Source organism: Paroedura picta, chromosome 4 (genome assembly GCF_049243985.1).
Source record: "Paroedura picta isolate Pp20150507F chromosome 4, Ppicta_v3.0, whole genome shotgun sequence".
Classification (NCBI taxonomy): domain Eukaryota; kingdom Metazoa; phylum Chordata; class Lepidosauria; order Squamata; family Gekkonidae; genus Paroedura; species Paroedura picta.
In genome coordinates this window covers 91,537,186-91,550,426 of record NC_135372.1, presented here as the reverse complement: position 1 = coordinate 91,550,426, position 13,241 = coordinate 91,537,186, and the positions used below count along the sequence as shown (strand labels likewise).

The 13,241-nt window shown below is 44.3% G+C and overlaps 1 protein-coding gene across 1 annotated transcript; it reads left to right on the top strand.

Moving 5' to 3' along the window:
• Positions 1-504: 504 nt before the first annotated feature.
• LOC143835834 (embryonic pepsinogen-like) lies at positions 505-13,061 on the top strand. Its single transcript, XM_077334159.1, has 9 exons — positions 505-634; positions 1,938-2,097; positions 3,770-3,887; positions 6,280-6,398; positions 7,402-7,601; positions 9,764-9,874; positions 10,692-10,836; positions 11,206-11,304; positions 12,640-13,061. The coding sequence occupies exons 1-9, from the start codon at positions 579-581 to the stop codon at positions 12,775-12,777; spliced, it is 1,146 nt and encodes a 381-aa protein (XP_077190274.1). The 5' UTR covers positions 505-578; the 3' UTR covers positions 12,778-13,061.
• The last annotated feature ends 180 nt before the right edge of the window (positions 13,062-13,241 follow it).

Here is a 13,241-nt window from a genome sequence, read left to right as displayed (position 1 = left end):
GTGTGACTAGTCCAAGGTTACCCAATGAGCGTCCATGGTGGAATGGGGATTTGAATCTATCTCCTAGATCCTAGTCTAATACTCTAACCATACCCAGTCCTAAGGCCACAATAAGATCCAAACACTGGAGACATGATCTAGCTAAAAGTATTGAATCCGGAGTTTTTGGATCATTGTTCAGTGCAAATTGCCTGTGTGTATCAAACTCAGTCAATGTGGGGAAAGGAGGGAACTGAAATAACCTTTTAAAGTAGACTGCAAAGGAAAAGATATAGGACACACTTAGGATCAGGCCATTAATGACTCCCTTGCTATGACAGTATCCAATGCATGGCAAGGTGTTGACAGGATCAATTAACATTCACAGCATTATGTACCTGAAATGCCCTCTAAGGTAGGATTTCTGTGCATTTACGTTTTGCTTCTTTCCTGGATTCCAAAACTGGGCTGGGCTTTCTCTGATTACATATGATAATCTATTCTAAAGATAAAGGCCAGTCTTTCTGAGGCTATAAAATAATAGAACTGCAGCCAACAGGCATCAGAGTGACTGGAGAAGCCTCTGTTGAATAATCAAGATGAAGTGCCTAGCAGTTCTCTTCACCATCCTTGCTCTCACCGAGGGTATCACTAAGTAAGTCATCAATTTGATATTTACTGACATCTGTTTCACTCAGAGTGAATTGAAGGAATTCTAGCATCAAATGTCATGGAATGTTTATTGAAAAATTCACACAACAGAGCCAGGTACAGGTAGGGTCATTTTCCTACAAACATGGGGGGACACCCAGAAAAATCACAACCCGTTTTTTTGGGGAGGGTTTATAAGAACTTCAAAAGTGGAGAAGTGTGGCATGAGTAAGTGCAGATTTCACCGAAGTATTTTAGGCAGTGGCATGAGAGGGGAGGTGGCTGCCAGTGGCAAAGAGGGGAGGGCAGACAGGAAGCCTGGCAGGCAAGGAGAGAGAGGCCTGGCAAATGAGGTCAGATTGAGAGGAGAGAAAGTAGATGGTCATGGGAGCCACCATAAGCCAGAAAAGAAGCCAGGTGAGCAAACAAGTTGGTGGCCGACAGAAGGTGAAAGCCGAGGATTCCTCTTTCCTTCTTACTCTACTTACCACTAAGAGAGAAGAAGAGGCAGGTAAGCTGCAGTGGCAGTGGCAGGGCAGACACTTTCCCTCTTTATCCTTCCTACCCCACTTGCCCCAACTCACACTGAGGGGAGAAGGTGAGCAAGGGAAGAGGAGGAGGCTCTCCTTCACCATCACCACCACCACCCCTGTGAGTCTGCCGTGGGCTCCCAATTGTAGGACTATTATTAAAGAGGATCCCCTCCCAAACCCACATATATTCAAAGATCTCAAACAATGAACCACAAAATGTTTCTCTGGCAGCACTACACCAGCTTTGTGTAGTGGTTAGGAGCTGGGTTTGATTCTGCACTCCACCACATGCAGCCAGCTGGGTGACCTTGGGCTCGCCACAGCACTGATAAAGCTGTTCTGACCGAGCAGTGATATCAGGGCTCTCTCAGCCTCACCCACCTCGCAGGATGTCTGTTGTGGGGAGTGGAAAGGGAAAATGATTGTAAGTTGCTTTAAGACTCTTTCTGGTAGAGAAAAGTGGCTTATAAGAACAACCTCTTCTTAATTCTTCTTCTTCTTCTTCTTGTTTGTAAAGAAAAGGAAATAGGTTGCCTGCAGAAATGCAAGAGAACTCCTTGCCTTCAGTGACTCAGTAGCAGGTCAAGGCCAGATAGGTTCATCCTAGCACAAGACTACACTACTGTGATGATGAAGGCAGGTGGAATTGTTAAGAGGCAGTGAGAGACCCTTAAATGTGTTAAATTGTTTTCTGTGAGACAGAAAGGCTGGTGTCAAAAATGAGACCATCTTGGCAGGGAGGGAATCCAATCATTTTGTTTCCCATGTAACCAGGATTCCTCTGGAGAGAGGGAGGAAGTTGAGAGATGTTCTCAGAGAGAAACATTTGCTGGGAGATTTTCTTCGGATGCACCATTATGACATTGGTACCAAGTATTCACCTTTTTCATTGACTGCCCAAGTGGCTGATGAACCCCTTCTGAACTCCTTGGATGTGAGTAGACACTTTGGTGTTATCAACTTATAGTGATAGAAAAAATACTTTGCAAAGATGTCATCATAGGTCACTTCAGATCATCCTGATATGTCTGCAGCTGACAATGTTAGCAACATAATGGTCCCAGCCCAGCACAATATAGTCACTACTCATTCTCACTAAATGCAAAAAGATGGGACGTAGTCAAGACCTTTATTTTATTTTTAGGAGTTTAAATTATGACTAACGTTTGCTGCATTGTGTTCAGTTACTGGATACATGATCTAAGCTAAACGTATTGAATCTAGCTGATTTCATATACTTAACTATCACATTAAAATAAATTGGGATTAATTATATTCAATTTTGGCTGATTTTGCCCATATTTTCCAGCATGCCTCCCCCCCCCCCCCCAGGAAAAAGCAAACGCAGCCTAAGTACTTGAATTACTTATTACCCATACTTATCTATGTTGGTGCCATTGTTTCTAAAACTGGGCTAGGAAAAACAACAGATGCTAGGAGTCAAGTCATCTATTACAATGCAAGAATATAAGACCAGCCCTACTGGATCAGACCAGTGGTCCAGCATCCTGTTTCACAGAATGGCTAACCAGTCTGAGGTTTGCTGCCTCTGAATATAGAGACTACTTTTAGTCATCATGGCCAGTAGCCATTGATGGACCTCTCCATAAATCTGTCAACCCCCACCCCACTTAAAGCCATCCTTGTCCATGGCCCTCACTGCTTCCATTAACAGTGAATTCCACAATTTAATTACTTGTTGAGGTAAGAAGTGTTCCATGTTGTCTGCCCTGAATGTATTGCCTATAAACTTTGCTGGCTGCTCTGGAGATCTACCCAATGCATAATTGTACAAACCTTTCTCAGATTTCCCCCTTTTCACATTTTTTCTGAACTGAAAAGTTGCAGTCTCTTTAGTTTAGCTTTTCCTCGAAGTAAAGGTCATCTGGTCAGCTTGATTGCTGTCTTCTGTACTTCCTCTGGCTTCTCCATATCATTTTTGAGATAGGATGAGTGACCAGACCTGCACACAGTACACCAAATGAGACTTCACCATAGATCAGCTATACAAAGGCAGGACAATAGTGACAATTCCTTTCCTAATAATCCCCTGTATGAAGTTTGCCTTTTCATTGCTGCCATGGGAGCCCTTCTTCCAGGATCTGTGACAAGCTGGGAGATTAGTTTACTCTGTTTCCATATATTGTAGGTTTTGACACAGTAAAGTTGCCTCAAAATGATTATTTCTTGTTGTGAATATGCCCTTCCATACTGAAAGCATTCACCATGACCAAGTATTACCTAGATTTCTGAAAGTAGCAGCACAATCTTTCTAAGTCCATTGACTTCAGTGGAATTCAGCTGATTTAGAAGGTTATGACTCTGGATAGGATTACACTGGAGCAGTGGTAAATGATGCCCTGAGTGTTACATTTTTAACGCATGTGACATACATACATTGCCATTTATTGCATTGGGAAATTACCTCTCCACATAATCTCATAAAAGGTGGTGGTGGTGGTTCTTTCTGTCTCCCCCCTCGAGTTCTATCATGTAGCCTTCATATTTACTGTAAGTATGAGATACATTTTTATCAAACTAAAATGTTTAAAAAGCCATAATAAGAAAGAAAACTTGACGACATATATTTATTTTATGAATCACAGACTGAATACTATGGAACAATCTACATCGGAACTCCTCCACAGAAATTCACTGTTGTTTTTGATACTGGATCATCCAATCTTTGGGTACCCTCTATTTACTGCAGCAGTTCAGCATGTCGTAAGTAACCAGTGGTGTCAAAATCCAAACACAGAAGCCGTGCAAGCCGTTTTCGAAGACTAACTCAAATAATTCAAATAGCGTCCAGGTTTTTGAGTTCTCCAGAATTTTAATCCAGCCTGGAGAAGAGTTATATTATTTATTTATTCAGGTGGATAGGGCATTGGTTAGAGAACCGCACTCAAAGAGTTGTTGTCAGTGGTGTTTCATCAGATTGGAGAGAGGTGAGTAGCGGGGTACCTCAGGGCTCGGTGCTCGGCCCGGTACTTTTTAACGTATTTATTAATGATCTAGATGATGGGGTGGAGGGACTACTCATCAGGTTTGCAGATGACACCAAATTGGGAGGACTGGCAAATACTCCGGAAGATAGACAGAGTTCAACGAGATATGAACACAATGGAAAAATGGGCAAATGAAAACATGATGCAATTTAATAAAGATAAGTGTAAAGTTCTGCATCTAGGTCAGAAAAATGAAAATCATGCCTACTGGATGGGGGATACGCTTCTAGGTAACACTGTGTGTGAACGAGACCTTGGGGTACTTGTGGATTGTAAACTAAACATGAGCAGGCAGTATGATGCAGCGGTAAAAAAGGTGAATGCCATTTTGGACTGTATCAACAGGGGCATCACATCAAAATCACAAGATGTCATAGTCCCATTGTATACGGCACTGGTCAGATCACACCTGGAGTACTGTGTGCAGTTCTGGAGGCCTCACTTCAAGAAGGACATAGATAAAATTGAAAGGGTACAGAGGAGAGTGACGGAGATGTTTTGGGGCCAAGGGGCCAAACCCTATGAAGATAGGTTAAGGGACTTGGGAATGTTCAGCCTGGAGAAAAGGAGGTTGAGAGGGGACATGATAATCCTCTTTAAGTATTTGAAAGGTTGTCACTTGGAGGAGGGCAGGATGCTGTTTCTGTTGGCTGCAGAGGAGAGGACACGCAGTAATGGGTTTAAACTTCAAGTACAATGATATAGGCTAGATATCAGGGAAAAAATGTTCACAGTCAGAGTAGTTCAGCAGTGGAATAGGCTGCCTAAGGCGGTGGTGAGCTCCCCCTCACTGGCAGTCTTCAAGCAAAGGTTGGATACACACTTTTCTTGATGTTTTAGGATGGTTAGGGCTGTTCCTGCGTTGAGCAGGGGGTTGGACTAGATGGCCTGTATGGCCCCTTCCAACTCTATGATTCTATGATTCTATGATTCTATTTTGGTTGGTTTTAATTAAAAGACTAGAAATAAAGCCCGCTGTCCTTAGAATACAGCGGGAGCTAGTACCTGTAGGCCGGGGGTGCGGTCGGAGGCCGCAGGATCAGGGCGTGCTGCAGGGCGACGGCCGGGGGAAAAAAGGGCAGCAAGGCGTGGCCATGGCGGCGGCTCGGTTCTGCGGCATTGGTGGGCGCGAGCATGGCCTGTAGCCAGTGACGAGGGCAGGTCCCGGGGGCGACTGCGGCAAGGTGTGGGGGAGGCGGCGGGCCGGCTAGGCGTTGTTCGCGGGCACCGCCCCACCCTGTAGCCATCGGCATGGCCAGGGCCCAGGGGTGATGTGAGCCAAGCGAGCGCCAGCTCCACGTAGTTGGCAGGTGCGACCCCGGCCTGTTGCGATGGTGGCGGCCGGGGGCGATGGTGGCGGCAGCGAGGGCGCAGAGGGATTCGGAGTGGCGCGTGGGCAGGCAGCCCTGGTGGCATGGAGGTGGCGGTGGGGAGGCGACGAAAGAGGCGGGGAAGCAGCCGATGGGGCAAATGGTAAGCGAATGGGGTCCGGGAAGGGACGTGCAGGCCAGGGTGGGAAGGGCTCATTGCCGGGGCGCGGATAGCCATTTGGGGAGGCGCAGGCAGGGTAGGGGCAAGCGCAGAGGTCGGGGAAGGGATGTTGGTGGGCGGAGGAAAAGGAGGTTTCCCTCAGCTCAGCGGCGTGTGGGGAGGCTCCTCCACGGCGGCCATGCCAGCACCCGTGGCCGGCTCACTGTGCTGCGGGCTCTGAGGCGACGATGGCGGCCTCGGAAGAGTGGAGAGTCGGCGGCACGGGCCAAGTGGCTTCGCGCGCCTCCCCATTGGCCACCTGGCCCTGGAGTATCACTCGGAGGAGCGAATTAGGAGCCGCTTTGCGGCTTCTGATTCGCTCCTCCGAGTTTTTATCCTGGACAGCGCCCGCCCACTGTCCTCCCACTTACCCCTTACTCTTTTATTTAATACCGTGGAGCGGTTTAAAGATATTACATAGTTCTTGTTTTGTTTTAGTTCATTAATGCCAGTGTCAGTCAAAGCAATTCAAGCCTAACCTCATACTACCTAGTGGTTTTATATAGTGGTTCTGTTTCTACCTACCATCGATTTAAAACTGTATTTAAAAAATCAAATGCTGTTTTTCTGACTTTTAGAAAACCATCAAAGGTTCAATCCATCCCAGTCATCCACCTTCCAGAGGACACAGCAGACTATATCCATTCAATATGGCACCGGGAGCATGGAGGGAATCTTAGGATATGACACAGTGATGGTAAACAATGTTACAGTAATCTGTGGGAAATCATCATTGGCCACTGTTGCTGTAGGTCACCATAGCCCGGGTTTGTTTCTAAATGTGGGAACTATCACTGCAGATAAGGGAGTGTGTATCTTTAGGAAAGCAGCTTTCAAATTGCAACAGTAATGCTGCAAGCCTAAAGACCTGGATGAACAAAATCCAGGTTTAAGGGTGCATTGTATACCTGAAGTATTTGATATAAGAAAGCAAGCAAGTAAATAAATATATATTTAAATGACATGGACAAAGCAGAATTAATCCAAAAATAAAATTAACCTTTTTGGGAAATGAAATACATTTTAATAAAACAAAATATATTTCAAGCAATAGCCATGAGATGAAAGTTCAACGGGGAGGGAGGGGGAAGAAACATTTAAATATGGTGTCCTCTTCTCTGAGTTAGCTACGTGACTCAATTGTATACAATATTGTATGCTGTGTAGCAACGTTTTGCTTACCAAATGACTGGTTGACCAACACACTCTAGTAAGATGCCGCTTGGTTAACAGTCATCACGGTTGTAACTGTAATGTAAATATATAAAATACAGGGGTGTTCGTGGTCATAGCAGCAGATATGTTTTTGGTGGGGATGGAAATCACTTTCTCAAAACCAGACACGCAAAGCATGTTATTTCATAAGAACATTCCTCTTTCATTCCACTTCTCCAAACATCCTCTGAATGTTATATTCTCAATAGGCTACTACAGGAACAACCCTCTGCTGAGTTACTCCAGTCTATGCCCATTGATTCCAGTGACCATAGACTGGAGTAACTCTATACTGAATTGCACCATCAAACTTTCTACATTTTCTAAAACTGGACAATAGGTACTGACACATATACCATTAAAGTGAATGGGGTTTCCTCCTAAACAAATGGACACAAGATTGTAGTCTTCTTGTTTATTAGCAAAATCCTATTCTGTATCTCATCAGCTAAATATAAAGTGAAGGAATCTTTTGTTTCTCTTAGGTGTCCAGCCTTACTGATGCCAACCAGATGTTCGCTCTGAGCACAAATGAGCCTGGTGCCATCTTCGTCTACTCTAAATTTGATGGGATCCTGGGATTAGGCTACCCCACCATTGCTGAGGGTGGAGCAACGCCTGTCTTTGATAACATGATGAGTGAAGGCTTGGTGCCACAGGACTTGTTTTCAGTTTATCTCAGCCGGTAAACAATAGATTGCTATCATTATAAGATTCATGTCATGGGTGAGTGCATATAGCACCTGTAGACTGAGAATATTCCTCTGATTGTGTTATACACTGGCTACTGCTTTACCTGCAGCCTTCCATAAGATAGGCAGCTCAGTCTATTGTCTAAGTAAGTTATGATGATTATGTTGAGACTTGCATTAGCAATTACTTCATTTATGTCCCCCCTTTCTCCCCAGTGGGGACCCAAGGTGGGGACCATTCTCCTCCTCTCCATTGAATCCTCACAACACAAGTGCAAGGCTGTTAGCTCTAGTAACTGCAGAAGATGTAGCCATTTAATGTAATGAATAGAAGCCCTGCCTTACCTTAGGCTCCTCATTACCGTGAGGAGTGAGCTGACTGCAGTAGGATGTGTCTTGTTGATGTGTTGCTCATGAGCCCGCGATTTATGGGAGGGGGGGGGAGGAGTGGGCAACACCGATGCCTTTAAAAGAGGCAACACACACATGCTTGGCCTCTTTCTTCCCCTGGCAATGCTGCAGGAAGCTTATGCAGCATGGTTCTACGGTTGGCTTTTGATTAATTGTTAATAATGGTTTGTTCTTCTCATTATATGCAAAAACTTTGTCACAGCTGGCGGTTTGGTATAGGAGGATCCTTTTGGGGGAGACCGGTCTGCAAATTGGTCTCTCCCCTTCTAGGGGTCTCCATAAGAGATGGCCCATATGCGAGCTTGGTGCCAATCCACTTGGGAAGGGTAGCTTGCATTGCCAGGTGGTTTGGGGAGCCAGCCAGAGGCTTAAGCCCATTGGGTCCCCGCGAAGCCATCATCCCAGGGAAAGTTTCAGATGGCAAAGGGAGCCATGCTCCAGGTTCTTCCTCATACCATGCCAACACTCTGGAGTTGTAATAAAGCTGTGGCCTAGTTTATTCCAAAAGACAGTTGTGTTGCATCCTTCTTCTGCTGGCTGAAACTTGCCCTCCTGCTAGGCAATCTGGAGGACAAATAACTTGGATTGCATAGAGTAAGGTTAATTATGTCATAATCTAAAATAAGAATGGAGACATGTAGGGATGGGCACAAACTGGCTATGAACAAAAGTTTGTGATGGATTTTAGCTGGTTTATGGTTTGCAAAGTGATGTTCACAAACTGAAGAGCCATCACAAACGTCCAGAAATTTTAAGGCAGTTTGTGGTAGAAGAAGAGTTGGTTCTTATATGCTGCTTTTCTCTACCTGAAGGAGGCTCAAAGAGGCTTACAATTGCCTTCCCTTTCCTCTCCCCACAACAGACACCCTGTGAGGTAGGTGAGGCTGAGAGAGCCCTGACATTACTGCTCAATCAGAACAGCTTTATCAGTGTTGTTGCGAGCCCAAGGTCACCCAGCTGGCTGCATGTGGAGGAGTGCGGAATCAAACCCAGATCGCCAGATTAGAAGTCTGCACTCTTAACCACTACACCAAGTTGGCTCTCATGGTGGTTTGTCACAAAAAAACTGCTTATGGGAACAGAAAGCAGGGGTTTCCTTATGAAAAGTGGCAGGGAGCAGAAAGGTGGGGTCATGAACCAATAAGAACTGGTTCAGTTCACAAATCAGCTTCCCGCTTCACATCAGTTTGTGCCCATCTCTGGTGACATGATTTGCCTTTGAGACAGAGGCTGATCCCAAAAGCGCTTAGCATTTTAGAAAATGAGTTTGGCTAAGGTCAATGGTGCAGGGACCAAGGTCCTTATTAAGCCAGCTAAGGTTTCTCAAAACTTATCTACACTGAAAAATCACACAAAGCTCAGGCATAACAAACAAATCTGCTTCCCTCATCTGTTCAAGTTTTTTTTTTTAATTGAGGTGTTAGGATTGGGTAGAGTAAGCTTTAGTCTCTGTATTTCAAACTGTGGATATGATGCTGAGGGGAGGGGATACAGCAAGTAACTGCTGTCCTCTTATGTTTAATCAAGATTTTATCTGTTCATATCCAGAGCGATAGAAGAGGTGAAAGCCCTTATAAACCACCCACTGATCCAGTATGAAATATTATATAACCAACTACCCTCTTTCTCTTTTGTAATGAGGAAATTTGGACAAAGGCACAAAAATGTAATACTTATTGATCTACAGCTGGATGAATGTTGAATGAATGGCTTGTAAACAACCTATCATTTATATATATTTCAGAGGAAGTGGAAGTGTAGTCATTTTTGGTGGAATTGATGAATCATATTTTACTGGTTCTATTAATTGGATTCCTGTCACAGAGCAAGGATACTGGCAGATTGCATTGGACAGGTAAGCAATTTAGCAGTAGGACTATTGGTATAGGTATTATGTGTTCCATATTTCATACTATACAGTAAAATTTGATAGAACTATCAGCAGAATGTCTTTTAAAGTTTGCATTATATTTATTTAAAATATGTATATCTCATCTTATTTCCTTATATTCAAGGCAGCTAACTATGTATCAACAAGCTGCAAGCACACAAAAAGATTTCTTTAAAAGTTGAGATTCCAAGGGAGAGGAAATGAAGAAAGGAGGCAGGGAGAAAAGATGCCATCATTATTTGCATAAACTACATGTCATAAATATTTAGGTGGAAGTGGTTAGAAAGGAGAAGAGAAACTACAGCATTTAAATAGTTTTTTTTTAATTTCCTGCAGCCACAAATATAGAGTCTGCATCATTTTATGAGCCATGTAAGATGTACTTGCAATGGGAAAGATTTGACTACAATTACAGTTGTGTAGGAGAATCTCCCCCCTCTCTTGCCAAGCCAGTAAACAAAGTTTATTCAATTATTTATACCCCATCTTTGTATCTTTGTTTTGGGCTTGAGTTTGAAACCCTTCTGTCTAGGGAAACTTGCTCCCAACTAAGTGGCTCTTCTGTCAGAAGAAGGCTCCATAGGCTGTAGGAAGGCTACTGGAAGGATGGCTGGATCCACCCTGTGATTTCCAGAGCTAGGAGCTAATAGCTAAAAGCATTGCCTACAATGGGGACATGCCACCTCTATCTAAGGGTCCAGCTATCCTATTTCCTTTCACTACAGCCATATTGTTTTAAATACATAAAATCACCAGCATCCCATGATCTACAATTTCTCAGTATTTTAGTGAATGGCCAGGAGATTGCCTGCAGTGGTGGCTGTCAAGCGATAGTTGACACAGGAACCTCTCTCTTGGCTGGCCCACCAGCTTCCATAACCAAGATACAAAATGCCATTGGTGCCACTCCAGGGAACTATGGCGAGGTAAGATTATGCTAAATTCCTTTATTCGTTGCCTCTGTTTTTTTCATTGTTGATGGAAGGGTCCAAAATGTAATCCTCTCCACTCCCAGCTTCAGCTCTGAGGCACAGGTTTAAGATGCACCCAAGGGAGTTAAGATTGATCTTAGTTTCTTTCCTGACTATAGCAGCTGGCACCCTAGTGCCAAGCACTGTGTTGGTTCATGATGCCACATAGGTGTACATATGTGCGGAATCATGAGGAAACATAGCTTTGAAGACTGGTGTTCTAAAATCCACTGGGTATGGGGAGAGCATCAGAGGCTAAGGGTTAGCTGGGCTAACCTCACACAGCAGAATAACCAAAGATCTGTCTTCTTTATTCCTTGCAAGTATGACATCAACTGCAATAATCTCTCCAGTATGCCTGATGTTGTTTTTGTGATCAACGGAATCCAGTATCCGCTAACCCCATCAGCCTATACTAATCAGGTACATCATAAGGATGCTCTATCAAGGGATTTGCCTTGACTTGTTGCAATACTGCAAGCTGAATTTTCACATAGGTATTTGTATCTGAAGTCCTGTACAGAATATCTGTAAGAGGACTAAGGATATGAGTGATTCATCTACCATTCTGGCACTAGTTGTTAGCCTTAGAGTGAGGATGTTCTGTGTTACTCATCTTGAAAGTATAAAAGTAAAGGTATCCCCTGTGCAAGCACCGAGTCATGCCTGACCCTTGGGGTGACGCCCTCTAGCGTTTTCATGGCAGACTCAATACGGGGTGGTTTGCCAGTGCCTTTCCCAGTCATTACCATTTACCCCCCAGCAAGCTGGGTACTCATTTTACCGACCTTGGAAGGATGGAAGGCTGAGTCAACCTTGAGCCGGCTGCTGGGATTGAACTCCTAGCCTCATGGGCAGAGCTTTCAGACTGCATGTCTGCTGCCTTACCACTCTGCGCCACAAGAGGCTCTCTTGAAAGTATGCAAGAGTGCTTATCACTGCATCTAAGTTGTTTCCCTCCTCCTTTCCTTGTGAAGGCCCCATTTATACCTCCTATCTCCTATGCTTAAAATCAACCAAAGCGCCTCTCTTTTCCCGTATTGCTCTTTCTTGCTGATCAGTCAGCTAGCTCATATTGTTTGACTGTTGCACCTTGCCCAGATACTGATGCAAATGTGTTCTTTGAACAGTCTGAAATGTAAACTGCTTCAGGGAAGCTGAAGCCTGTGTCACCTAAAGACGGGTTCCCTGCTTCCCGGTGGGACCTGCAGATCCAGACTACTGAGATCAGTTTCCCTGGAGAAAATGGATCCTTTGGAGGGCAGACTGAATGGCGTTGTGCCCCCCTGAATCTCCATCCTCTCTGGGGTCCAATCCCAGGTCTCCAGGAGTTCCTCAATCTGAACAGGCAACCCTCCCCCACCCCCCATGGACAGCCAGAGAGGACTTGGCAACCCTAACCTAGTTGTAGCCATATATTGCTTAGGGCTGTATATTGATTAACATTATCAGCCCGCTTTCTCATGACATGGTAGTAGTTGCCTGGGATGTTGTGAGAGAGGCGATCAGGGGCATTGCATTTGTTTTGCTTCTGCTGGTATTTTTGTGCTTTTGACTTTCCTGCAGCTACAGGTCTGTTTTTTGCTGACTCAGCACTGAGGTAGCATCCAAGAGCCTAGCATGACCACAGAACTGCTTCGCTCCATGTCATTCTTCTAGCACACTGAAAGCATTGTGTTTATTGTACTCTATTTTGATCATAATACACGATGGAGAATCTCCTGTATCTGATCGTTATCCTTTTTCTTCCAACTCTAGGTCATGCAAGGAGATTGTACAAGTGGCTTCCAAAACACATCTGGGGACCTCTGGATCCTGGGAGATGTGTTCATAAGAGAATACTATAGCATCTTTGACAGGGCGAACAACCAAGTGGGACTAGCAAAGGCAGTTTAGAATCATAGTGCCTTTAAGCAAACAGCATGTCCATGTAATCAGCCTACTCAAATTGTATTTTAGCTTCATAGCCCTGCATGTATGTTAATAGAAAACTGCATCCTTTTAAAAGTAACACCTGTTCATTGTCTTTAATGATGACATATAGTTTTAAAACATGTATGATTACAAAATTATGAATTTCAAAGTTGTGTACAAGAGATGAACTAGTTGTCCAAAGATGATTGTTTAGATATATTCACTTCAAAGAACCCTTTAATATCAATGAAGCTGACTGAGAATTTGTGGTGAGTGTTGTTGTTTTCCTGGGGGAGGGGCGGGGGAAGAGGGAGAACAAGATTCAGCAAGTTGACTCCAGGATTCACTCCAGTGGACATTGTGAAAAACCTGTGTATTTTAAAACACGTGCTATCATATTTTATAATAGTACCCAGCAACTATTCAGTGTGAACCAGGGGTAGTCC

Bases quoted from the DNA above. Each gene is read 5' to 3' on its own strand.
- LOC143835834 (XM_077334159.1), top strand. From the start codon at position 579: ATGAAGTGCCTAGCAGTTCTCTTCACCATCCTTGCTCTCACCGAGGGT. The intron at 2,098-3,769 runs GTGAGTAGACAC...TATGAATCACAG, and splicing joins CCCTTCTGAACTCCTTGGAT to ACTGAATACTATGGAACAAT. The intron at 7,602-9,763 runs GTAAACAATAGA...TATATATTTCAG, and splicing joins TTTTCAGTTTATCTCAGCCG to AGGAAGTGGAAGTGTAGTCA.